The 26441-nt window shown below is 48.8% G+C and overlaps 1 protein-coding gene across 1 annotated transcript in view; it reads left to right on the top strand.

Annotated features, from left to right (window-relative positions):
• Nucleotides 1-26441, top strand: part of LOC140411413 (uncharacterized) — a 222753-nt gene that overhangs the window by 170832 nt on the left and 25480 nt on the right. Inside the window, exon 11 of the mRNA XM_072500525.1 lies at nt 20685-20825. Within this exon, the coding sequence (XP_072356626.1) occupies nt 20685-20825 (141 nt within the window). The remainder of the gene's footprint in view (nt 1-20684; nt 20826-26441) is intronic.

The raw sequence follows: 26441 nt of genomic DNA, 5'->3' as shown, positions 1-26441 counted from the left end.
CTCACTGGAACGACGGAGGTTGAGGGCTGACCTGATAGAAGTCTACAAAATTATGAGGGACGTGGACAGAGTAGATAGTCAGGAGCTTTTTTCCAGGGTGGAAGAGTCAATTACTAAGGGACATAGGTTTAAGGTGCGAGGGGCAAAGTTTAGAGGAGCTGTGGGAGGGAAATCTTTTACAGAGGTTAGTAGATGCCTGGAACTCGCTGCTGGAGGAGGTGGTGGAAGTAGGTACAACAGTGACGTTTAAGGGGCCTCTTGACAAATACATGAATAAGATGGGAAGAGGAATAAGGACCCTCAAAGTGTAGAAGGTTTTACGTTAGACGGGCAGCGTGGTCGGCGCCAGCCTGGAGCGCCAAAAGGCCTGTTCCTGTGCTGTACTTTTCTTTGTTCTTACGTGGCATATCGTTTGGGATGCAGAACTAGATTTTGCCATTATACAAGGAAGTTATTTGAGATGCAGTACTTGTTTTGTAGATATGAAGGCCAGGAGCATGGGTTAATAGTATAAATTGCAATTGTCTTTCACTAGAAAGAGCTTGAACCAATAGAGTAAGTTTTTTGTTTGTCAGTGGTTTATAATTTATTACTGAGTCTCTTTTTCCCAACAGTCCTAAGTATACTTAAACAATTGATTATGTTGTTCCAATTTTTCACTCACTCAGGGGCTACAAACATGGGTATTATTTATGGTTAAGATTATTAATTGCTGCAGAGCAGTATTGAGCATTGTGATGTTACTATTTCAGGAAACACCCGTACTGATTTGGATCATGCTGTGCTTGCTGTTGGTTATGGAACACTTGCTGGTGAACCATACTGGCTCATTAAAAACTCTTGGTCAACGGTTTGGGGTGACGATGGTTATGTCCTGATGTCCATGGAAGACAATAACTGTGGAATTACTACAGATCCACTTTATGTCATTCTTAAATGAATGCTTATGAAGACATACTTGAATGTGTGATTTGTTACTTTTCAGGGATTATACTTCTATCTTCATTGTAGGCTTTATGTCATTGTCTTAATCTTGTGTACATATCTGAAAATGTTGTCAACATACATACTAAACCTTTTACTGAGATGGAATAAATTTAAATCAATATAAGCTCCTTCTGTAGCTTTTCTGTTTTTGATAAAATGATGGTGCTGTTCAATAATGTTCTGGTTCAGACATGTTTAATAGTTTGTGTACTTTTATTGAAATGTTTACAGTGGTGGAACAAGCACATAACAAACTTATTAGAATTATTGACTGTTTTTATTACATAAATCTTTGTGAAATTAACAACTTCATCTGGCTTTATATCCTTCCTTATATTAAGCTGTATTTTTCCACTTTGATTTTTACTGTCGAACAAAATAGCCATCTTTGAAGTACAGTACACACAATTGTTCCAGTACAAAGTAGGTAATTTTGATAAATTCTAACAAAGCAGAGACATCGTCGCAATCACGCCGACGTTGGTTAGGCCACAGCTACAGTACGACGTGCAGCTCTGATCACCTCACCAGAGGAAGGGATTGCACTAGAGAGGCTGCAGAGGAGATTCACCAGGATGTTGCCTGGGCTGAAGCGTTTCAACTGTCAAGAGAGACTGGATAGACTGGGGATGTTTCCCTTGGACCAGAGAAGGCTGAGGGGGACCTGTACAAAATTATGAGGGGCATAGAGAGGGTGGATAGGAAGGAACATTTCCCAGTCGTGAAAGGGTCAATAACCGGGGGCATAGGTTTAAGGCAAGGGGCAGGAAGTTTAGAGGGGATGTGAGGGAAAACCAGAGGGTGGTTGGAATCTGGAACTCTCTGCCTAAAAGGGTGGTAGAGGCTGGAACACTCACAACATTTACAAAATATTTAGATGAGCCCTTGAAATAGCTTGGTATACGAGGTTAACGGAAATTGGAATTAGAATAGATAGGTGCTTGATGGCCGGTGCAGGCACGATAGGCCGAAGGGCCTCTTTCCGTGCTGTAAAAGCTCTATGACTCTATCTCCATCCACCTTTTTAATTACAGAAGAGGAAATGTTAATTTGTCATTGTCCTTGCATTCTATCTTTCTTTCTGGTGAAAGTTGCTTGTCACCAGTTTCTGTTTAGAAATTTCACTTGTTTTGTTCTGCAGCTCCACAAGTAGTTCATTTTCATTAAAGTAGAGAGACCAAAATCAGTGTCCCTCTTCCCTGAGTTGATGTCACAATGATCAAGCATGTGTCACTATTTGGCCACATGTGCTCAATATTGAATCTTTAAGATATTTTTCTGTCACTTTTTTGTATCTTTCTTTTGACATTAATACATTTGGAATGTTGATTTATTAGATCTTCTAGTAGCCCTTTGGCTCGCAGAAAACACTGCATTTGTACAGTAACTAATTTTCCAGAAACCTACATTTAATTGGCTCAAGTGAAGGAACATACATACATTTTGTAGTTGGGTAGAAAAGTTTAAAATAAATTCTAAATTGAAAAATTGGTCAATTGCAGTTGAAGAATGGTCTAACATTTTAAATTCGTAGAGTGTAAAACTGTTATTAGAACCTTGTTTTACATGATTCAAATAAATTCCTCTTTTTTCAAAATTTAAAGTGCCCAATTCTTATTTTCCCAATTAACGGGAAATTTAGTGTGGCTAATCCACCTCCCTGCACAGGTTTTGGGTTGTGGGGTCAGACCCACACAGACACGGGGAGAATGTGTAAACTCCACACGGACAGTGACCCGGGGCTTGGATCGAACCCGGGTCCTCAGTGCCTTGGGCTCCAGTTAGAAGCCATGATGTGCCATTCACCTGAGGAAGAAGCTGTGCTCCGAAAGCTAGTGATTCAAAACAAACCAGTTGGACTTTAACCTGGTGTTGTAAGACTGCGCATTTTAAAAGTTTACGTTCAGCGAAAGCACCTTCATTTAAAAACAGAATAAGGTTTGTTTTCCGTCCTCATCAGAGACTTGCATAGTGTTATTTTCCGTCAATGCCACAAATCTACAGGGTGTTGTTTTCCGTCCCCGCCAGACTTACAGGGGGTTGTTTTCTGCCCCTGTCAAAGATTTGCATAGGATTGTTTTCCGTCCCCATCACAGACTTGCATAGGGTTGTTTTCCGTCCCCATCACAGACTTGCATAGGGTTGTTTTCCGACCCGCCCCCGCCCCCGCCCCCTGGGCCTCACCTCCCGCGCACGGTTGTCACGTTTCAGTTGCTTGGTAACGATGACCCGCCCCGGAAAAGGTTAGCTGCCAATCAACGGCGGGGGCCGTGGGCGGAGGTCGCTAGCGGCCCATCATGGTGGCGGCGCCTGAGCCGGGATGATCAGCTGAGAGGAACATGGCCGGGCCCGGGCCCGGGCGCCACAGACTCGTCTACATTGTCATCATTCATGTGTTCGGTACAGTAACGGTTTTATGGCCAGCCGCGGGTTTCACGGTTCCAAAGTTGCCAAATCCGGGCGATGGTTATTTCTTTGTTCTGTCTTAAGGTTTTGGATTTTAGCGCGGATATGGCGGCAGTGGAGAGGCTCCACAGAGATTTACACGGATTGCGGGGTAAAAGGTGTTAGGCGAGTCTGAACGGGCTGGGCCTCTATTAAAAGAAACCCCGGGGGCGTAACCGAACAGAGGTTTTTAAATTATGAAAACTTTTGACAAAGTGGGAACGTGTTTCCAACTTGTGGGGAAGAAAGAACAAAGAAATAACGGCCATCAATATAGGAGTCCAAGAAAAATAGGGAATTTAGAAAAAAACCTTCGTTTACCCAGATAATGTCGAGAATGTGGAACTCGGAGTGGTTGAAGTGAATCATATAGCATGGTTACAGCACAGAAAGGTGGCACTTGGCCCCTCCTGCCTGTGCCAGCTCCCTGCAGGGGCAACTCACTTCATCCCATCCCCTGTAGCCCTGCAATTTATTTTTTCTTTGGATTCTTATCCAATTACCGTTAACCAAAGCTGACTCTGTCTTCATAATGGGAAGGGGATCAGGCAGGTAGGGAGGGAATCTCCCAAGTGCATCCTGCTTGCAAACTGTTTTTGAGCCATGGAAAATGGTAGCCATGATGTGGAGATGTCGGCCTTGGACTGGGGTGGGCACAGTAAAAAGTCTTACAGCACCAGGTTGAAGTCCAACAGGTTTGTTTTAAATCATTAGCTTTCAGAGCGCAGCTCCTTCCTCAGTGAATGAAGAGGTGGGTACCACAACAACATATATTGACAAATTCAATAGGGGCTGGTTTAGCACAGGGCTAAAGAGCTGGCTTTTAAAGCAGACCCAGGCAGGCCAGCAGCATGGTTCAATTTCCTTACCAGCCTCCCCGAACAGGTGCCAGAATGTGGCGACTAGGGGCTTTTCACAGTAACGTCATTTGAAGCCTACTTGTGACAGTAAGTAATTTTCATTTCATTTTCAATGATGCAAGATGGTACTTTGAATGCGATTCTTTGCAGGTAATTAAGTCTTTGCAGGTCCAGATGGTGTGACTGGAGAGAAGGATAATCACAGGTTAAAGAGGTGTGAATTGTCTCAAGCCAGGACAGTTGGTAGTATTTTGCAAGCCCAGGCCAGATTGGGGGGGGGGGGGGGGGGGGGGGGGGGATGGTGGTGAATGCAATGCGACATGAATCCAAGGTCCCGGTTGAGGCCGTACTCATGTGTGCGGAACTTGGCTATCAGTTTCTGCTCGGTGATTCTGTGTTGTCGCGCGTTCAAAAGGCCGCCTTGGAGAATGCTTACCCAAAGATCAGAAACTGAATGCCCTTGACTGCGGAAGTGTTCCCCGACTGGAAGGGAATATTGTCGTGTGATGTCCGATCATCTGTTGTCGCAGAGTCTGCGTGTGGTCTCGCCAATATACCATGCCTCGGGGCATCCTCATGAGTACGGTCTCATGTATGGTTTATGGGTCCATTTTCCTTTTGAGGAACAGTTGATCCTTGTGTTGGGCACTGCTGTTGTCCTTTTCATTGTCCTACTGGGAGCTACTTCACTAGCAGTGTATGATGCTGGTGAACAAGAGTGAGGTGGGGGAGGAGCTACAGCCGTAAAAGCATTTTGATCTGGTTTGGCGTGCTTCATGTCGGGGTTGGCGAAGGTGGGGAGGAGAAAGTGCTGAAGCAACGGGTCTGGTTCCAGTTTGGAGATTTGGGGGAGAATGGGGGGGTTAGCCGCCTGGTGGTTGATCTAGAACATTCTTTGTGTTTTTCTTAACGATTAATTTGTTTGTCCATGATGGTGGAAATGGCTGATTCTGGAAGGAGCGGTGTGGGAAACCTCCAACTCAGCTGGTCACCTGGAATGTAAGGGGACTGGGTGGCCCAGTGAAGAGATCGAGACATTTTTCCAATCTAAAGAACTTAAAAGCTGATGTGTTTTTCCAGGAGACCCACTTGCGGGTGAGGGATCAGACCAGATTCTGGAGGGGAGGGGGAGGGAGGGGTTCCCACTCAGGCTTCGATGGTAGAGCCCGAGGTGCAGCAATTTTGATTAATAATGAGTGCCCCTATCGGCCACAGAATTGTGGCGGACTCCAGTGGTAGGAATGTGATAGTAAGTGGGTCCTTGGCAGGTACTTTGGCAGTTATAGTAAATGTATATGCCCCTAACTGGGACGATGTGGCATTTATTAAGGGTTTGCTGGCCTCTTTATCTGATTTGGATAACCGCCGGTTAGTCTTTTGGGGAGGGGGAGACTTGTATTCCGAAATCTCTGGCTCTCTCGGGGATGGTTAAGGTGCTTCAGACCTTCATGGAACAGAGGGGATGAGCAGACCTGTGGAGATTCCTGCACTCACCGGATCGGGAATTCTTGTTTTTTTCACATGTGCACAAGGTCTACTTGGGGATAGATTATTTTTTGTTGGTCAGTCCCTGCTCCTGGAGTTAGAAAAGTGGAGAATCTGTCGAGAGGAATCTCTGACTGTGCTCCACATTTTGTGGATCTTGAGCTGGAGACAGATCCTATCCTGCGGAAATGATCGAGATTAGATGTGGCTCTACTGGTGGAGAAGGGATTCCGTGAATACATAGCTGTGGCCATTGAAGATTACATTGGGTTTAACAGGAATGGAGCGGTCTGTCCTTCCAAGTTATGGGAGGCACTTAAGCCGGTGATAAAAGGAGAAGTAATCTTGTATAAAGCACAGTTAGACATGGCAGTGAGGGTGGAATGGCAGCGTTTGGGGGCGACCCTGGAAACACATCATCACTACTCGGAGGATCCTACCCCGGAGCTGCAAACAACTAGGGAGCAGCTCCAACTGCAGTTCGACTTGGTATCCATTGGAAAGGCGGTGAGACAGTTGCGATGCGCAAGGGATGTAGTGTTGAGGATTCTTTTGCAACCAGTCCGGATGAAATGATCAGTCGAACACTTTGTTACTTTAACATATGTTTATTTCTCGGCCGGGGCTAAGACCACTGTATCTCTTGAGAGTTATAACAGCAAGCCAAAGTCAATACATCTAACAGCAGGATTTATACATTTTTGGTTCATTTCTGAGGGCAGCTCCCACGCATTTCTATCTGTGCTTTCAGCTCAATTATAATTCAGCCCCCTCAATTATAATTATCTTTAAGCCTAGTGCACCCATTCCCATGGCCGTTACTGCAATTTGTCTGGTACAAAAACATAAGAGATAACATAAATTCCGTTAGAGCAAAAAGTTCTTTTTGACATTTCATTTTTCCATCAAGCTTGATTCTAGATCCAAACTAAAACTCGGTTTGACATCCAGTAGCTTGATCCATATTCTCAGTGTATGAACATGAAGAGAAGGCGGGCTGTCTGTCGGTGTACCAACTGAGGCGGCAGAAGGTCTCCTGGGAGATTGCACAGGTCAGGGACTCAAGAGGCAGCTTACTGACTGCACCAAGGGGCATTTGAGGCTTTCTCTAGGGATCATTGTAGGTCAGAGCCTCCAGAGGGGGTATCGGTGAGGTTTCTAGACCGGGCGCCTTTCACAAAAGTAGAGGGGTTGGAAACTCCGATAGGCTCAGAGGAGGTGCTGAAGGCATTTGGGTTGATGCAGACAGGTAAGGCTACAGGACCTGATGGGTATCCCGTTTTACAAAAACATTTTCAGACCAGCTGGTGCCATTAATAGATTGGATTTGTTTATTGTCATGTGTACCGAGGTACAGGGAAAAGTATTTTTCTGCGATCAGATCATTAAGTACATGGGAAGAAAAGGGAATAAAGAAAATACATAATGGGGCAACACAAGGTATACAATGTAACTACATAAGCACCGGCATCGGCTGAAGCATACAGGGTGTAGTGTTCATGAGGTCAGTCCATAAGAGGGTCATTTAGGAGTCTCGTAACAGCGGGGAAGAAGCTGTTTTTGAGTCTGTCCGTGCGTGTTCTCAGACTTCTGTATCTCCTGCCTGATGGAAGAAGTTGGAAGACTGAGTAAGCCGGGTGGGAGGAGTCTTTGATTATGCTGCCCGCTTTCCCCAGGCAGCGGGAGGTGTAGATGGAGTCAATGGATGGGAGGCAGGTTTGTGTGATGGGCTGGGCGGTGTTCACGACTCTCTAAAGTTTCTTGTGGTCCTGGGCCGAGCAGTTGCCATACCAGGCTGTGATGCAGCCAGATAGGATGCTTTCTATGGTGCATCTGTAAAAGTTGGTAAGGGTAATGTGGACATGCCAAATTTCCTTAGTTTCCTGAGGAAGTATAGGCGCTGTTGTGCTTTCTTGGTGGCTGCATCGACGTGGGTGGACCGGGACAGATTTTTGGAGATGTGCACCCTTAGGAATTTGAAACTACTAACCATCTCCACCTCGGCCCCGTTGATGCTGACAGGTGTGTGTACAGTACTTTGCTTCCTGAAGTCAATGATCAGCTCTTTAGTTTTGCTGGCATTGAGGGAGAGATTGTTGTCATTACACACACTCCACTAGGTTCTCTATCTCCCTCCTGTATTCTGACTCCTCGTTATTCGAGATCCGACCCACTATGGTCGTATCGTCAGCAAACTTGTAGATGGAGTAGGAACCAAAGTTTGCCTCGCAGTGGTGTGTGTACAGAAAGTAGAGTAGGGGGCAAAGTACACAGCCTTGCGGGGCCCCGGTATTGAGGACTATTGTGGAGGAGGTGTTCATTCTGAATGATTGTGGTCTGTAGGTCAGAAAATCGAGGATCCAGTTGCAGAGTGGGGAGCCAAGTCCTAGGTTTTGGAGCTTTGATATGAGCTTGGCTGGGATTATGGTGTTGAAGGCGGAACTGTAGTCAATAAATGGGAGTCTGATGTAGGAGTCCTTGTTGTCGAGATGTTCTAGGGATGAGTGTAGGGCCAGGGAAATGGCGTCTGCTGAGGACCGGTTTCGACGATATGCGAATTGCAGTGGATCAAGGTGTTCTGGGAGTATGGAGGTGATGCGCTTCATGATCAACCTCTCGAAGCACTTCATTACGACTGAAGTCAGGGCCCGATACCGGACGGGTAGTCATTGAGGCACGTTGCCTGGTTCTTTGACACCGGTATAATGGTCTTCTTGAAGCAGGTGGGGACCTTGAATTGGAGTAGCAACAGGTTAAAGATGTCCGCGAACAACTCTGCTAGCTGGTCTGCGCAGGCTCTGAGTGCACGACCAGGGATCCCGTCCGGGCTTGTCGCCTTCTGAGGGTTTATCAGGAAGGCCGATCTGACTTCGGAAGCTGTGATGGTGGGTATGGGTGAGTTGAATAGTAGCTATGGTTCAACATTCCCTGCCTGATACACTTTCACAGCCCTCCATCGCCCTCATATTTAAAGAAAGATGAGGACCCTGCAGAGTGTGGTTCTTACAGGTCCATTTTGCTGCTGAATGTGGATGCCAATGTATTAACGAAGGGAAGAGTGAATATTTTCTGGTTAATGCCTCGGGGAGGGGAGCCAATCTGGGGGTATTGCCCTTTGCGGGGCCAGAGGTAGCTTCCGGTATTCGGGTATCCAAGTGGCACCTCGGCTCCATAAATTAAATTTCACAAATCTGTTCGATAGGGTGGGATCCGATTTGAAGAGCTGGGGTAGCCTCCCGTTGTCCTTGGCGGTAGAGTCTAGACGATCAATTGTTCTTTGCGAAGGTGAACAAGCTAGCAAATTCATATGGGTGAGTAAGGTACCAAGATTTCACAGGATGTACCTCCAGAGGGACTGGCAGTCTGGGGGCTTGGCACTACCCATTTTCCTCGTATATTTACTTGGCAGCCAATGTGCAGAAGGTTTTGGGGTGGTATCGGGAATCGGATACCATATGTGCCAACTGTGTTAGATTTGACTTTCAAGGTGTGGGAAGTGGCTAGAATGCCTGTTTAATGGAGGGACGGTTTGCCAATAGGAGTTTTCAGCAAAATTCCAACTATCAGCACCGCACTTGTTCCGATACTTTCAATTGTGCGACTTAGTTAGTGTCGTTGCCCAGCTTTCCCCGTGGCATCGCAGCCCTCTTTCGTTGGAGAAAATCTTACCATTGGCGAGGGATGGGGGGAAAACCTCGAATATCATGAGCGGAGCATCTCATCAGAATCTGCATGACTTGACCAGGTGAAGGCAAAATGGGAGGAGGAGTTGTGACCATCCTAGATGAGGATCTGGATGCGGCTCTTTTGTAGGGTAAATTCTACCTCCACTTGCTCACAACTCAGCCTGATCCAACTCCGTGGTACACCGAGCTCATCTAACCAAAGTGAAGGACAATGTGAGCAGTGCTCTCATGGGCCCGCCAATTAATATCCACATGTTCTGGTTGTGTCCAAAGGTGAGTCAGCTTTTGGGTCTCCTCCTGTAGCACCATGTCAGCGGCTCTTAACATCAATCTGGAGCCTTGTCCGGTTCCCATTTTCAGGATATTCAACGAGCTGGGGCTGCGGACAGGGGTTGGGTGACCTTATGGAGCTTTTATACCTGGAGGTCAAGTACACCGTTAGGGGATCGGTCAAGGGATTGTACCTGAGCTGGCAGCCATTTATCTGCATACTTCAAAGAGTTTTTAAAAATATATATATTTATTAAAGTTTTTTTACACATTTTTCTCCCTTACAAACAATAACCCCCCCCAACCCCCGTAACAAAAAAAAAACGAGAAATCGCGCAGAGCAAGATATATACATGGCAAAATGATATATTTACACAGCTTTGTACACTGGCCCTCACCCATACGTGCCAGTTTCCCCAACCCTTCATGTTCTTGCTCATCCACCCTCCCAGGCAGTCCCCCCTTTCTCTCTCTCTCTCTCTCTCTCTCTCTCTCTCTCTCTCTCTCTCTCTCTCTCTCTCTCTCTCTCTCTCCTCTCTCTCTCCTCTCCCTCCCCCCCCCCCCCCCCCCCCCCCCCCCCCCCCCCCCCCCCCCAAGGTTGCTGCTGCTGCTGACCGACCTTCCTCTAACGCTCCGCGAGATAGTCTAGGAACGGTTGCCACCGCCTGTAGAACCCCTGCGCAAACCCTCTCAAGGCGAACTTAATCCTCTCCAACTTTATGAACCCAGCCATATCATTTATCCAGGCCTCCAGGCTGGGGGCTTCACCTCCTTCCACATTAGCAAGATCCTTCGCCGGGCTACTAGGGACGCAAAGGCCAGAATGCTGGCCTCTTTCGCCTCCTGCACTCCCGGTTCGTCCACTACTCCAAATATTGCTAGCCCCCAGCTTGGCTTGACCCGGACTTTCACCGCCTGAGATATTGCTGACGCCACTTCTCTCCAGAACCCCTCCAGTGCTGGGCATGACCAAACCATATGGACATGGTTCGCCGGGCTCCCTGAGCACCTTCCACATCTGTCCTCTACCCCAAAAGAACCTACTCAACCTCGCCCCCGTCAAGTGCGCTCTGTGGATCAGGCTGAGCCTGGCACACGAGGAGGAGGAATTAACCCTACCTAGGGCATCAGCCCACAGACCTGCCTCGATCTCCTCCCCCAGCTCCTACGCCCATTTACCCTTCAACTCGTCTACCAGTGCTTCCCCTCTTCTTTCAACTCCTGGTGTATTTCCGACACCTTGCCCTCCCCGACCCATACACCCGAGATCACCTTATCTTGAACTTCTTGTGCCGGGAGCAAACAGGAATTCCCTCACCTGTCACCTCACAAAAGCCCTCACCTGCATATATCTAAAGGCATTTCCCGGGGGTAACTCGAACTTCTCCAGTGCCCCTAGACTCGCAAACGTCCCGTCGATGAACAGGTTTCCCCCATTCTTCCAATCCCCGCCCGATGCCAGCTCTGGAACCCCCTGTCCATCTTCCCCGGGACAAACCGGTGGTTACCCCTGATCGGGGACCACACCGATGCTCCCATTGCACCCCTGTGCCGTCACCACTGGCCCCAGATCCTTAGTGTTGCCGCCACCACCGGGCTCGTGGTATACTTTGCCGGTGAGAGCGGCAGCGGTGCCGTCACCAACGCCCCCAAGCTCGCTCTTTTACAGGACGCCATCTCCATCCTCTTCCATGCCGCCCCCTCTCCCTCCATAACCCACTTGTGGATCATCGCCACATTTGCTGCCCAGTAGTAGCTCCCCAGGTTTGGCAGCGCCAACCCTCCTCGGTCCCTACTGTATTCCAGGAACCCTCTCCTTACTCTTATTTGCCCACACAAACCCCATAATACTCCTGCCTACTCTCTCAAAAAAGGCCTTAGTGATCACGATGGGAAGGCACTGAAACACAAACAGAAACCTCGGAAGGACCACCGTTTTGACCGACTGCACTCTACCCGCCAGCGAGAGCGGTAACATGTCCCATCTTTTGAAATCCTCCTCCATTTGCTCCACCAACCTGGTCAGATTCAGTTTATGTAGGGTCCCCCAACTCCTGGCTATCTGGATCCCCAGATACCGAAAGGTCCCCTCCCCCCTCCTCAGCGGTAGGTCCCCTATCCCTCTTTCTTGGTCCCCCGCCTGTAATCCAAAGAGCTCACTCTTCCCTACATTGAGCTTATAGCCAGAAAACTCCCCAAACTCCCTTCGAGTCTGCATGACCTCCACCATCCCCTCCATTGGATCCGCCACGTACAGCAACAGGTCACCGCATATAGTGACACCCGATGCTCTTCTCCCCCTCGGACCAGGTGAGTGCACAAAAGGTGTGGCAGGAGTGCCTTTAGTCACGGAGTGCTGATTGGAACAGAGTGCATCTGAGTTTAGGTGAGTGACTGAGTGCTGATTGGAACAGAGTGCATCTGAGTTTAGGTGTGTGACTGAGTGCTGATTGGAACAGAGTGCATCTGAGTTTAGGTGAGTGACTGAGTTCGGGTGAGTGGCGAGAGAGGGCTGTGTTTTTGTTGGTGTTCGGGTTTATCCTTGAGGTTATATAAATAATTTTTTTTAAAAAAATTATTTAAATTAATTAACTAGTTGAATATGGCTGGACAGGTGATGTGCTGTTGCTGTATGATGATGGAACTGGTGGATCCCATTGAGACCGTCAGTGACCACATCTGCAGCAAGTGTTGGCTGCTCGAGGAATTTTGGCTCAGAATTGATGAGCTGGAGACCGAGCTGCACACACTGCGGCACATCAGGGAGGGGGAACATTACCTGGACGCTTTGTTTCAGGAGGCAGTCACACCTGGTAGAATAAGTTCTGTTAATTCGGACAGTGGTCAGGGACAGAGTGGTGTGACTGCAAGGGAGGCAGGTAGGGGGATCCTGAGTTTAGGAGTTGAGGAGCCTCAGCCCTTGACCTTGTCCAACAGGTATGAGGTACTTGCTCCCTGTGTGGATGAGGAAGAGGGCTGTAGGGAGGATGCGTTGACTGACCACTGCACCGTGGTACAGGAAGCCATTCAAGAAGGGGGGGGGGCAAAAAGACAAGTGGTAGTTGTAGGGGATTCTATAATTAGGGGGATTGATGGCATCCTTTGTAAGCCAGATCGAGAGTCCCGCATGGTATGTTGCCTGCCCGGTGCCAGGGTGAGGGACATCTCTGATCGGCTTGAAAGGATTTTGGAGAGGGAGGGGGAGGATCCAGTTGTTGTGGTCCACGTTGGGACTAACAACATGGGTAAGACTAGGAAAGAGGACCTGTTTGGGGATTATCAAACACTAGGGACTAAATTAAAGAGCAGGTCCTCCAGGGTTATAATCTCTGGATTACTACCGGAGCCACGTGCCAATTGGCATAGGGTTGAGAAAATTAGAGAAGTTAACACGTGGCTAAACGAGTGGTGCGGGAAAGAGGGATTCCATTTCATGGGGCATTGGCATCAGTACTGGGGCAGGAGGGACCTGTACCGTTGGGACTGTCTTCACCTGAAACATTCTGGGACCAGTGTTCTAGCGAATAGGATAAATAGGTTGGTCACAAGGACTTTAAACTAGCAAGTTGGGGGGGAAGGGAAGTGTAAAGCTATGGACAGTATAATGGTTAATGGAGATCAAGGCAGCAGGTTACGTGACAGGTTATTATGTAGAGATATGGATTCAAAGACAAGGAAAATTAGGAGAAAGGGTAAGAGGAAAAATAAATTGCGAAAAAGTTACTGATCAAGGTGTTAGGATTCATAACAAAGACATGAAAAACAGCATAAGTGTACATACCTGAATGCTCGTAGTATATGAAATAAGGTAAATGAGTTGATGGCGCAAATCATCGTGAATGACTATGATTTAGTGGCCATTACTGAGACACAGTTAAAAGATGGTCACGACTGGGAGTTAAATATCCAAGGGTATCAGACTATACGAAAGGATAGAATGGACGGTAAGGGCGGTGGTGTAGCTTTGTTGTTTAAGGATGGCATCCGGGCAATAGTAAGGGATGATATTGGTGCTATGGAGGACAAGGTTGAATCAATTTGGGTGGAAATCAGGAATAGTAAGGCGAACAGGTCACAGATAGGAGTAGTCTATAGGCCACCAAATAGTAACAGGATGGTAGGGCAGGCAATAAGCAAAGAAATAACATGTAGAAATGGTACAGCGGTTATCATGGGAGATTTTAATCTGCATATCGATTGGTTTAATCAGGTTGGTAAAGGCAGCCTTGAGGAGGAGTTTCTGGAATGTGCCCGGGATAATTTCCTGGAACAGTATGTAATGGAACCTACAAGGGAACAAGTGGTCCTAGATCTGGTCCTGTGTAATGAGGCAGGATTGATTAATGATCTCATAGTTCGGGATCCTCTTGGAAGGAGCGACCAAATATGGTGGAATTTAAAATACAGTTGGAGGATGACGAGGTGGAGGATGACGAGGTAAAATCAAACACTAGTGGTTTGTGCTTAAACAAAGGTGATTACAATGGGATGAGAGAAGAACTAGCTAAGGTAGACTGGGAGCAAAGACTTCATGGTGAAGCAGTTGAGGTACAATGGAGAACCTTCTGAGCGATCTTTCACAGTGTTCAGAAAAGGTTCATACCGACAAAAAAGAAAGACGGTAGAAAGGGGAAAAATCAACATTGGATATCTAAGGAGGTGAAGGAGAGTATCAAATTGAAGGAAAAAACATACAAAGTGGCAAAAATTAGTGGGAGACTAGAGGACTGGGAAGTCTTTAGGGGACAACAGAAAGCTACTAAAAAAGCTATAAAGAAGAGTAAGGTAGACTATGAAAGTAAACTTGCTCAGAACATAAAAGCAGATAGTAAAAGCATCTACAAATATATAAGACAAAAAAGAGTGGCTAAGGTAAATATTGGTCCTTTGGAAGATGAGAAGGAAGATTTAATAATAGGAGACGGGGAAATGGCTGAGGAGCTGAACAGGTTTTTTGAGTCAGTCTTCACAGTGGAGGACACAAATAACATGCCAGTGACTGATGGAAATAAGGATATGATAGGTGAGGACCTTGAGATGATTAATCACCGAAGGAGGCAGTATTGGGCAAGCTAATGGGGCTAAAGGTAGACTAGTCTCCTGGCCCTGATGGGATGCATCCCAGAGTGTTAAAAGAGATGGCTAGGGAAATTGTAAACGCACTAGTGATAATTTATCAAAATTCACTACACTCTGGGGTGGTCCCAGAGGATTGAAAAGTAGCAAACGTGACACCACTGTTTAAAAAAGGAGGTCGGCAGAAAGCGGGTAATCATAGGCCGGTAAGCTTACCTTCAGTTGTAGGGAAAATGCTGGAATCTATCATTAAGGAGGAAATAGCGGGGCACCTGGAGGGAAATTGTCCCATTGGGCAGACGCAGCATGGGTTCACAAAGGGTAGGTCGTGTCTGACTAATTTGGTAGAATCTTTTGAGGACGTTACCAGTGCAGTAGATAACGGGGAGCCAATGGATATGGTATAACTGGATTTCCAGAAAGCTTTTGACAAGGTGCCACACAAAAGGTTGCTGCATAAGCTAAAGATGCATGGCATTGAGGGTAAAGCGGTAGCATGGGTAGAGGATTGGTTAACTAACAGAAAGCAGAGAGTGGGGATAAATGGGTGTTTCTCTGGTTGGCAAGCTGTAACTAGTGGGGTCCCTCAAGGATCAGTGTTGGGCCCGCAGTTGTTCACAATTTACATAGACGATTTGGAGTTGGGGACCAAGTGCAATGTGTCAAAGTTTGCAGACGACACTAAGATGAGTGGTAAAGCAAAAAGTGCAGAGGATACCGGAAGTCTGCAGAAGGATTTGGATAGGTTAGATGAATGGGCTAGGGTCTGGCAGATGGAATTCAATGTTGCCAAGTGTGAGGCTATCCATTTTGGGAGGAATAACAGCAGAATGGATTATTATTTAAACGGTAAGATGTTAAAACATGCTGCTGTGCAGAGGGACCTGGGTGTGCTGGTGCACGAGTTGCAAAAAGTTGGTGTGCAGGTGCAACAGGTGATTAAGAAGGCTAATCGAGTTTTGTCTTTCATTGCTCGAGGGATGGAGTTCAAGACTAGGGAGGTTATGCTGCAATTGTATACGGTGTTGGTGAGGCCACATCTGGAGTATTGTGTTCAGTTTTGGTCTCCTTACCTGAGAAAGGACATATTGGCACTGGGGGAGTGCAGAGGAGATTCACTAGGTTGATCCCAGAGTTGAGGGGATTAGATTATGACAAGAGGTTGAGTAGACTGGGACTGTACTCATTGGAGTTTAGAAGGATGCGGGGGGATCTTATTGAAACATATAAAATTATGAAGGGAATAGATAGGATAGATGCGGGCAGGTTGTTTCCACTGGTCGGGGAAAGCAGAACTAGGGGGCATAGCCTCAAAATAAGGGGAGGTAGATTTAGGACGGAGTGTAGGAGGAACTTCTTCACCCAAAGGGTTGTGAATCTCTGGAATTCCTTGCCCAGTGAAGCAGTAGAGGCTCCTTCATTAAATGTTTTTAAGATAAAGATAGATAGTTTTTTGAAGAATAAAGGGATTAAGGGTTATGGTGTTCGGGCCGGAAAGTGGAGCTGAGTCCACAAAAGATCAGCCATGATCTCATTGAATGGTGGAGCAGGCTCGAGGGGCCAGATGGCCTACTCCTGCTCCTAGTTCTTATGTTCTAAAGAATAAAGGGATTCGGGGATATGGTGTACGGGCCGGAGAGTGGAGCTGAGTCCACAAAGATCAGCCATGATCTCATTAAATGGCGGAGCAGGCTTGAGGGGCCAGGTGGCCTACTCCTGTTCCTAGTTCTTATGTTCTTATGTACTCCGAACCCAAACCTACGCAGCACAATCCAGAGGTACTCCCACTCTACTCGGTCAAAGGCCTTCTCCGCGTCCATAGCTGTCACTATCTCCGCCTCTCCCTCCTCCGATGGCATCATTATCACGTTTAAGAGCCGCCGTACATTGGTGTTTAGTTGCCTGCCCTTTACAAATCCTGTCTGGTCCTCGTGGATTACCCCCGGGACACAGTCCTCGATCCTCGTGGCCAGCACTTTTGCCAGCAACTTTGCATCCACATTGAGGAGCGAGATCGGCCTGTACGATCCACATTGCAGTGGGTCCTTGTCCTGCTTTAGGATCAAAGAAATTGTTGCTTCCGACATTGTTGGGGGCAGGGTCCCCTCCTCTCTTGCCTCATTAAAGGTCCTCGCCAGTAGTGGGGCCAACAGGTCTGCGTACTTCCTGTAGAACTCCACCGGGAATCCGTCCGGTCCCGGGGCCTTCCCCGCCTGCATGCTCCCCAAACCCTTGCTCAGCTCCTCCAACCCAAACGGTGCCCCCAAACCAGCCACCTCTTGCTCCTCCACCCTCGGGAATCTCAGCTGATCTAGGAATCATCTCATCCCCTCTTCCCCCGCTGGGGGCTGGGATCTGTACAGCTCTTCATAAAAGGCCTTGAATACCTCGTTTATTTTCGTCGCACTCCGAACCGTGGCTCCCCTTCCATCTTTGACTCCCCCTATTTCCCTCGCTGCCATCCTCTTATGGAGCTGGTGTGCCAGCATCCGACTAGCCTTTTCCCCATACTCGTAGGTCGCCCCCTGTGCTTTCCTCCACTGTGCCTCCGCCTTCCCTGTGGTCAACAGGTCAAACTCCGTCTGGAGCTGTCGTCTTTCCCCAAGTAATCTTTCCTCCGGGGCCTCTACGTATCTCCTGTCCACTCTCAAAATCTCCCCCACTAACCTCTCCCTTTCCATGCCCTCTGTCTTCTCCCTATGAGCCCTGATGGAGATTAGCTCTCCCCTGATCCCCGCCTTCAACGCCTCCCATACCACCCCCACCCGCACCTCCCCGTTGTCGTTGGCCTCCAAGTACCTTTCGATACACCCCCTCACCTTCCCACACACCACCTCGTCCGCCAGCAGTCCCACATCCAGCCGCCACAACGGGCGTTGGTCCCTCTCCTCTCCCAGCTCCAGTTCCACCCAGTGCGGGGCATGGTCCGAAACGGCTATAGCCGAATACTCCGTCCCCTCCACCCTCGGGGTGAGCGCCCTACCCAGAACAAAGAAATCTATCCGGGAGTAAGCTTTGTGTACATGGGAGAAGAAAGAAAATTCCCTGGCCTGCGGCATTGCAAACCGCCATGGGTCCACTTCCCCCCCCCCCCCCATCTGATCCATAAACCCCCTAAGTACCTTGGCCGCTGCCGGCCTCTTTCCAGTCCTTGATTTGGAGCGGTCCAGTGCTGGATCCAACACTGTATTGAAGTCCCCTCCCATTATCAGGCCTCCTATCTCCAGGTCCGGAATGCGCCCCAACATGCGCTTCATGAATCCTGCATCATCCCAGTTCGGGATGTATACATTTACCAACAGCACCCACGTCCCTTGCAGCCTACCGCTCACCATTACATATCGCCCTCCATTGTCCGCTACAATAGTCTTGGCCTCAAATGACACCCGCTTTCCCACCAATATTGCCACCCCTCTATTCTTCGCGTCCAGTCCCGAGTGGAATACCTGTCCTACCCATCCCTTTCTTAGCCTGACCTGGTCCGCCACCTTCAGGTGTGTCTCTTGGAGCATGGCCACGTCCGCCTTCAGTCCCTTTAAGTGCGCGAACACTCGAGCCCTCTTCACCGCCCCATTCAGGCCCCTCACATTCCACGTTATCAGCCGGATTGGAGGGGCTCTCACCCCCCCACGCCCCGCCGACTAGCCATCTCCTTTTCTGGGCCAGTCCCGTGTCCACGCCTCGCTCACCCGCCAGTCCCTCAGAGGGGGGGACCCCCGTCCCGACCACCTCTTCTGTGTCCCATTCCCTTTCGGCCAGTGCAGCAGCAACCCTTTCTCTCTTCTCCCCCCCCCCCCCCCCCCCCCGCTAGACTCCTGCCTAGCTTTTTTGCTCCCCCCATGTCACTCCCGTAAGTCAGCTGATGCCTGCTGACCCTGGCTTCCCCGCCGTCCCATTGACCTCCCCGCGTGGGAGTCTCCCAATCCATATACATTCCTTTGTTCCCCTTCCCGCCTTTCCAAAGCCCGCTCTGCCCCCTCTGGCGCAGCTCCTGTCGCGGCCTTGTCTCTCTCCCCCAGCCCATGCAACATTTCCTGCGCGTGATTGACCCCCTATATACAACAACCATCACACATCAAACCCCAAAACACGCCCCCCCCCCACCCTCACAAACCCTCAGTTAGAGTCCAACTTTTCGGCTTGTACAAAGGTCCACGCCTCTTCAGGCGTTTAGAAGTAATAGTGTTGGCCCTTGTATGTGACCCACAGTCGCGCTGGCTGCAGCATTCCGAATTTCACTTCTTTCCGATACAACGCCGCTTTGGCCCGGTTGAAACCCGCTCTCCGCTTTGCAACCTCCGTGCTCCAGTCCGGGTGTATTCTGATCTCTGCATTGTCCCACTTACTGCTCCGCTCCTTCTTGGCCCATCTCAGGACCCACTCTCTGTCCGTGAACCGGTGGAACCTCACCACCATCGCCCTTGGCGGCTCATTTGCCTGGGGCTTCTTCGCCAAAACCCGGTGTGCCCCGTCCTACTCCAGCGGCCTCGAAGGGGCCTTCTTACCCATCATCGCCTCGAGCATCGTGCTCGCGTATGCCCCGGCATCAGCTCCCTCCACTCCCTCAGGGAGACCCAGGATTCGCAGATTTTTTCTCCTCGACCTGTTCTCCAGGTCTTCGAGTCTTCCCGCCCACCTCTTGTGTAGTGCCTCGTTTTGCTCCACTCTCACCGCCAGGCCCACGAGCTCGTCCTCGTTCTGACTGACTCTTTTCTGTACCTCCTGGATCTTAGCTTCGTGGGCCTTCTGGGTGATCCCGAGTCCTTCAATTGCCGAAAGCATAGGCGCCAACATCTCCTTGCGCATCTCCTCGCGCTGCTCCTCGAAGCAGCACTTGATGAACTCCTGCAGCTCCCCATTGTCCCTGGCTGCCGCCATTTTGTTTTCTTCCCCTCGCTTCTCCCGTTGCTCCAGTGCCGCTCCTTTGGCTGTTACACTTCTGGTCCGTTTCATAGAAGTTGGAGGGGGAACCCCTCTCTTCCCTTCCCCACGGGCTGCGCCAAATTTATTATTTTTTTAAAAAAGTTCCGTTGGGGCTCCTAACGAGCCCGAAGGTCCGTGGTAGCGGGAGCTGCCGAATCGTGCGGCTTAGCTCCGCATAGCCGCAACCGGAAGTTGAGAGGGAATCCTTTTGGCAGTGTTCGCTTCACCAGTCTGCCCCAAAAAGTCTATGGAAACTCCTGAAAAAGGTCTGGGAGTCCATTCCAGACGGGAGCTGCCGAATGCGCGACCTACTCCTCCATGGCCGCCACCGGAAGCCTCGTCCCTGCTTCTTCAATGGCCTTGGTAGATCTTTTCACAGTTGTTCCCTCTGCTGCTAGAATTCACTTTTGATAGAGTCAAGCCAGATTGCAGCTTTAAGCTTGCCCTTCCCCCTCCTGCATGCTGGAAGAGGCCCTGTTTATCCTGTTGCAGCCAAATCTTTTACTGTTTCTGCCGAGTCTGGTAGCCAAAAGACATAACATTTCTGGGGGACACTGTCAGGGGAATGCTGCAGTCGTCTTCCCACACCGGGAAATGTCAAACAAATGCCGTGGGGGCCCTGTAAAAGAGCCCAAAAGTCCGTTCCAAGCGGGGGCTACCGAATATGCGACCTAGCTCTGCATAGCCGCACCCGGAAGTCATACTTCAAAGAGTTAATTACAATCAGCTGTGTGTGTTTGGGGGGGGGGAGGGGGGGTGCGAGGTAGGGTTTGGTTGCGGGACGAGGGGGTTATAAGGGGTGTTGGGTGTAGCTGTTTTGCTTTTGCTTTTTCTCTAATCTGTGCTCGCACAACAAAGGTACCATGTTTGAACTATTTTCAGAGTTGTGTTGTAGTTTAGATTGTGTTATCTATGAAATCTTTAACAAAGTATATATTTTTTAAATTTAAAGAAAGGAAGACAGTCGCTAAAGTGAATGTTTTTCCCTTGGTGGATGAGACTGGGGAGTTAATAATGGGGAACACCGATATGGCAGAGAAGCTAAATCGATATTTTGCTTCAGTTTTCACGGTGGAGGACACTACAGTAACAGGTAATGGAGAGGCCCAGAAAGAGAGGAACTTAGAACTATTATCATCAATAGGGAAAAAGTACTAAAACTACTGGGATTGAAGGCAGACTCGTCCCCAGGACCTGATAGCCTACATCCACGAGTCTTAAAGGAATTGGCAGCGGAGTTATTGGATCCATTGGTTTAATATTCCAAAATTCATTGGATGCAGGAAGGATTCCAGTGGATTGGAAAAGTGCAATGTAACGCTCTTGTTCAGGAAGGGAGGGGAAAAAGTGGGAAACAATAGACCAGTTAGTTTAACATCTGTCATTGGGAAATTGTTAGAATCCAGTATTAAGGAAGTCATAACACAACATTTAGAAAGTTAAAACACAATCCTTCAGAGTCAGCATGGTTTAATGAAACGTAGATCGTATTTGGCTAATTTGGGAGCAAATGTCAAAAAGCCAAGTAGGTAATAGGCTTCCAAAAGACCTTTGATAAGGTGCCACACAAAGGTTAATAAGCGAGGTAAGATCACATGGGATATGGGTAATTTATTAGCTTGGATAGAAGAAAAGGTTAGGTGGGGTTACGAGGATGGGTGAGTGCATGGTTCTAGGTAAGATACTCTTTCAAAAGGGTCAGTGCAGACTTGATGGACTGAATGGCCTTGTGCACTGTAGTGATTCTATGATTCTAAGTCTGATTGACTGACGGAAGACAGAGAGTCGGGATAAGCGGGTCTTTTTCTGGTTGGCAAAATGTAACTCGTGGGGTGCCACAGGGTTTGGTCCTTGGGCCCCAACTATTTACAATATATATATATTAATGACTTTGTTGTAGGAATAGAAGGTATTGTAGCCAAATTTTCAGATTGCACTAAAAAAGGTGGGATAATAAATTACAATGAGGAAATAAGAAATTTACAAATGGATAGAGATAGGTTCGATGAGTGGGCCAAAATGTGGCAGTTGGTGTTTAACGTGGTTAAGTGTGAGGTTATTCATTTGGTCGGAAAAATAGAAAGGCAACTTACTATCTAAATGGAAAGAAACTTCAGAATACTTCAGTGCAGAGAGATTTGGGTGTCCTCGTGCATGAATCTCAGAAAACTAACATGCAGATACAGCAGTAATGAGGAAGACAAATGGAGTTTTGGCCTTTATTGCTAAAACGATAAGAGTATAAAAGTAGGAAAGTGTTGCTGCAACTGTACAAGGCATTTGTGAGACCAATCCTGAAGTACTGTGCACCGTTTTCTTCCCCTTATATGAGAAGGGATGTAGTTGCATTAGAGGCAGTTCAGAGGGGCAGATAGCGCAGTGAGTTAGCACTGCTGCCTCATGTTGCCGAGGTCCCAGGTTCGATCCCAGCTCTGGGTCACTGTCTGCGTGCAGTTTGCGCATTCTCCCCATTTTTGTGTGGGTTTCTCCCCACAACCAAAAGATATGCAGGGTAGGTGGATTGGCCACGCTAAATTGCCCCTTAATTGGAAAAAATGAATTGGGCACTCTGAATTTATTTTTAAAAGAGGTCAGTTCAGAGGATGTTCACTAGATTGATCCCAGAGATGAGGAGCTGGATTCTCCGATTCTGGGGCTATGTGGGAACGGTAAAATTGGCACAAAACGGCCACCGATTTCCCCGTTTTGCTGGAGGTTAGCAGGACGGCAGCGTAGAGTACCCGTCTCTATCTGCCAATACGACCCGGAGAATTGCCGGGTCTGTGGCCGCGCGTGCGCACGGCGGCCGCTAGCGGACCCAGCCCGCGAAATAGTCGCCCTTTCGGCCGGCTCGCGTCAGGACCACCCCGAATGTGGCGGCGCTGGACTGAGTCGGCAGCCGCCACGTTGAGTTCCCGAAGGGTGAGACCATGAGAAACCCATGCCGTCGGGAACTCGACCGGTCGGGGGTGGAGCATTGTGGGGCGGGCCTCAGGCAATGTCCTGAGGCCAGCGATACGTGCCGCTTTGGAGGGCCGTGGGTCCCGTGTCTGCGTGGGTTTCCTCCAGGTGCTCCGGTTTCCCCCCTCAAGTCCTGAAAGTCGTGCTGTTAGGTAATTTCGGCATTCTGAATTCTCCCTCTCTACCCGAACAGGCGCCGGAATGTGGCGACTGGGGGCTTTCCACAGTAACTTCATTGCAGTGTTAATGTAAGCCTATTTGTGACAAAGATTATTGAAGAGGAGGGGTCGCAATATTGATCAAGGAATGAATTGTAGCATCGAGGAGGATGATATGCTGGAAGGATCATCAAAGGAGCCCATCCGGGTAGAAGTAAAAAACACAAGCGGAAACACCCGGTTGGGTGTGTACAATAGGCTGCCAAACATTATTCGGGGAGAGATAAATTATCAAATTTCAGAAATGTGTAGCAATATTAAGGCAGCAATAGTTGGGGATATTAACTGGGATAGGTTTAGTGTGCAGGATAGGGAGCGAGCAAAATGTTTAAATTGCATCCTGGAGAACATTGTTAGCCAGAAAACTCAACAAGGGAGGGGGAAATTTTGGACCTAATATTCAGTAACGAGCCCATGCAGGTGGAACGCTTATCAGTGGGTGACATTTTGGAGATAGTTATGGAAAAGGATAAGCATGGGCCAGGAATAAAAGTTCTTTTTTAAAAAATATATATATATTTTATTCAAGATTTTTTGGCCAAACATAACAGTACATGATTTTTCTTTTAAACAACAATAAAGCAATATAAATAACAGTGGCCATTTTTAAACAAGTAAATAAATAATATATAAACAAAAACAAAACTAAATGGCAACTGCCTTGTCAAAAATAGTTACTCTCCAAAAATACAATCCAACAGTCCAATATACATTACCTATAACAAATGTCTATACATATACAATGACATCCCTAAGAGCCCGCCCGGATCCTCCCCCTCCCCCCTGGGTTGCTGCTGTTGTCTTTCTTTCTTTTCATTCCCTCTATCGTTCTGTGAGGTAGTTGACGAACGGTTGCCACCGCCTGGTGAACCCTTGAGCCGAACCCCTTAATACGAACTTGATCCGTTCTAACTTTATAAACTCTGCCATGTCGTTTATCCAGGTCTCCACGCCTGGGGGTTTGGCTTCCTTCCACATAAGCAATATCCTGCGCCGGGCTACTAGGGACGCAAAGGCCAAAACATCAGCCTCTCTCGCCTCCTGCACTCCCGGCTCTTCTGCAACCCCGAATATAGCCAACCCCCAGCTTGGCTCGACCTGGACCCCCACCACCTTCGAAAGCACCTTCGCCACCCCCACCCAGAACCCCTGTAATGCCGGACATGACCAGAACATGTGGGTGTGATTTGTTGGGCTTCTCGAGCATCTCCCACACCTATCCTCTACCCCGAAAAATTTACTGAGCCGTGCTCCAGTCATATGCGCCCTGTGTAGAACCTTGAATTGTATCAGGCTTGGCCTGGCACACGAGGACGACGAGTTTACCCTACGTAGGGCATCAGCCCACAGCCCCTCCTCAATCTCCTCCCCCAACTCTTCTTCCCATTTCCCTTTCAGCTCATCTACCATGATCTCCCCCTCGTCCCTCATTTCCCTGTATATGTCCGACACCCTACCATCCCCCACCCATGCCTCTAAGATCACTCTATCCTGCACCTCCTGCGTCGGGAGCTGCGGGAATTCCCTCACCTGTTGCCTCGCAAAAGCCCTCAGTTGCATATACCGAAATGCATTCCCTTGGGGCAACCCATATTTTTCCGTCAGCGCTCCCAGACTCGCAAACGTCCCATCTACGAACAGATCTCTCAATTGTACTACCCCAGCTCTTTGCCATGCTCCAAATCCCCCATCCATTGTCCCCGGAACAAACCTATGGTTATTTCTTATCGGGGACCGTACCGAGGCTCCCGTCCTTCCCCCATGCCATCTCCACTGCCCCCAAACTTTTAATGTTGCCACCACCACCGGGCTTGTAGTGTATTTCTTCGGTGAAAACGGCAACGGTGCCGTCACCATTGCTTGTAAACTGGTCCCCTTGCAGGACGCCCTCTCCAATCTCTTCCACACCGCTCCCTCCCCTTCTCCCATCCACTTACACACCATTGAAATATTGGCGGCCCAGTAATAATCATTTAGGCTCGGTAGTGCCAACCCCCCCCCCCCCCCCCCCCCTATCCCTACTACGCTGCAAAAAACCCCTCCTCACTCTCGGGGTCTTCCCGGCCCACACACAACTCATAATGCTTTTCTCAATTCTATTAAAAAAAGCCTTCGTGACCATCACCGGGAGGCACTGAAACACAAAGAGGAATCTCGGGAGAACCACCATTTTAACCGCCTGCACCCTACCCGCCAGTGACAGGGACACCATGTCCCATCTCTTGAAGTCGTCCTCCATCTGTTCCACCAATCGTGTTAAATTAAGCCGGTGCAAGGTTCCCCAATTCTTGGCTATCTGAATCCCCAAGTAGCGGTAAATCCTCTATTTCCCTGCTCTGCTCCCCGGATGCACCACAAACAACTCACTTTTCCCCATGTTCAATTTATACCCCAAACTCCCCAAGTATCCGCATTATCTCTGGCATCCCCGCCACCGGGTCCGCCACATACAACAACAAATCATCCGCATACAGAGATACCCGGTGTTCTTCTCCTCCCCTAAACACTCCCCTCCACTTCCTGGAACCCCTCAGTGCCATGGCCAGGGGCTCAATCGCCAGTGCAAACAATAACGGAGACAGGGGACATCCCTGCCTCGTCCCTCTGTAAAGCCGGAAATAATCAGACCCCCGTCCATTCGTAACCACACTCGCCATCAGTGCCCTATACAGCAGCTGTACCCATCCGATATATCCATCGCCGAAGCCAAATCTCCTCAGCACCTCCCACAGATAATCCCACTCCACTCTATCAAATGCTTTCTCGGCATCCATCGCCACCACTATCTCTGCTTCCCCCTCTGGCGGGGGCATCATCATTACCCCTAGCAACCTCCGTATGTTCGTGTTCAGCTGTCTCCCCTTCACAAACCCAGTCTGGTCCTCATGTACCACCCCCGGGACACAGTCCTCTATCCTCGTCGCCATTACCTTGGCCAGAATCTTAGCATCCACATTTAAAAGAGAAATGGGCCTATAGGACCCGCATTGCAGCGGGTCTTTTTCCTTCTTTAGGAGGAGTGATATCTTTGCCTCTGACATAGTCGGGGGCAACTGCCCCCTTTCCCTAGCCTCATTAAAGGTTCTTGTCAGAAGCGGGGCCAGCAAGTCCATATACTTCCTATAAAATTCCACCGGGAATCCGTCTGGTCCCGGGGCCTTCCCCGCCTGCATGCTCCCAATCCCTTTCACTACCTCCTCCATCTCAATCTGTGCTCCCAGTCCCGCCCTCTCCTGCTCCTCCACCTGAGGGAATTCCAGCTGATCCAGAAAGCACATCATTCTCTCCTTCCATTCCGGCGGCTGAGCTTTATATAATCTTTCGTAGAATACCTTGAACACCCCATTTACTCTCTCCGCTCCCTGCTCCATCTCTCCCTCCTCGTCTCTCACCCCCCCTATCTCCCTCGCTGCTCCCCTCTTCCTCAGTTGGTGGGCCAACAACTGGCTCGCCTTCTCCCCATATTCATACTGCACACCTTGTGCCTTCCTCCATTGTGCCTCTGCATTACCCGTAGTCAACAAGTCAAA

This window comes from Scyliorhinus torazame, chromosome 1, assembly GCF_047496885.1.
Source record: "Scyliorhinus torazame isolate Kashiwa2021f chromosome 1, sScyTor2.1, whole genome shotgun sequence".
Lineage (NCBI taxonomy): Eukaryota > Metazoa > Chordata > Chondrichthyes > Carcharhiniformes > Scyliorhinidae > Scyliorhinus > Scyliorhinus torazame.
Note: the sequence above shows the minus strand (reverse complement) of the source record. Positions and strands in the feature narration are given on the sequence as shown.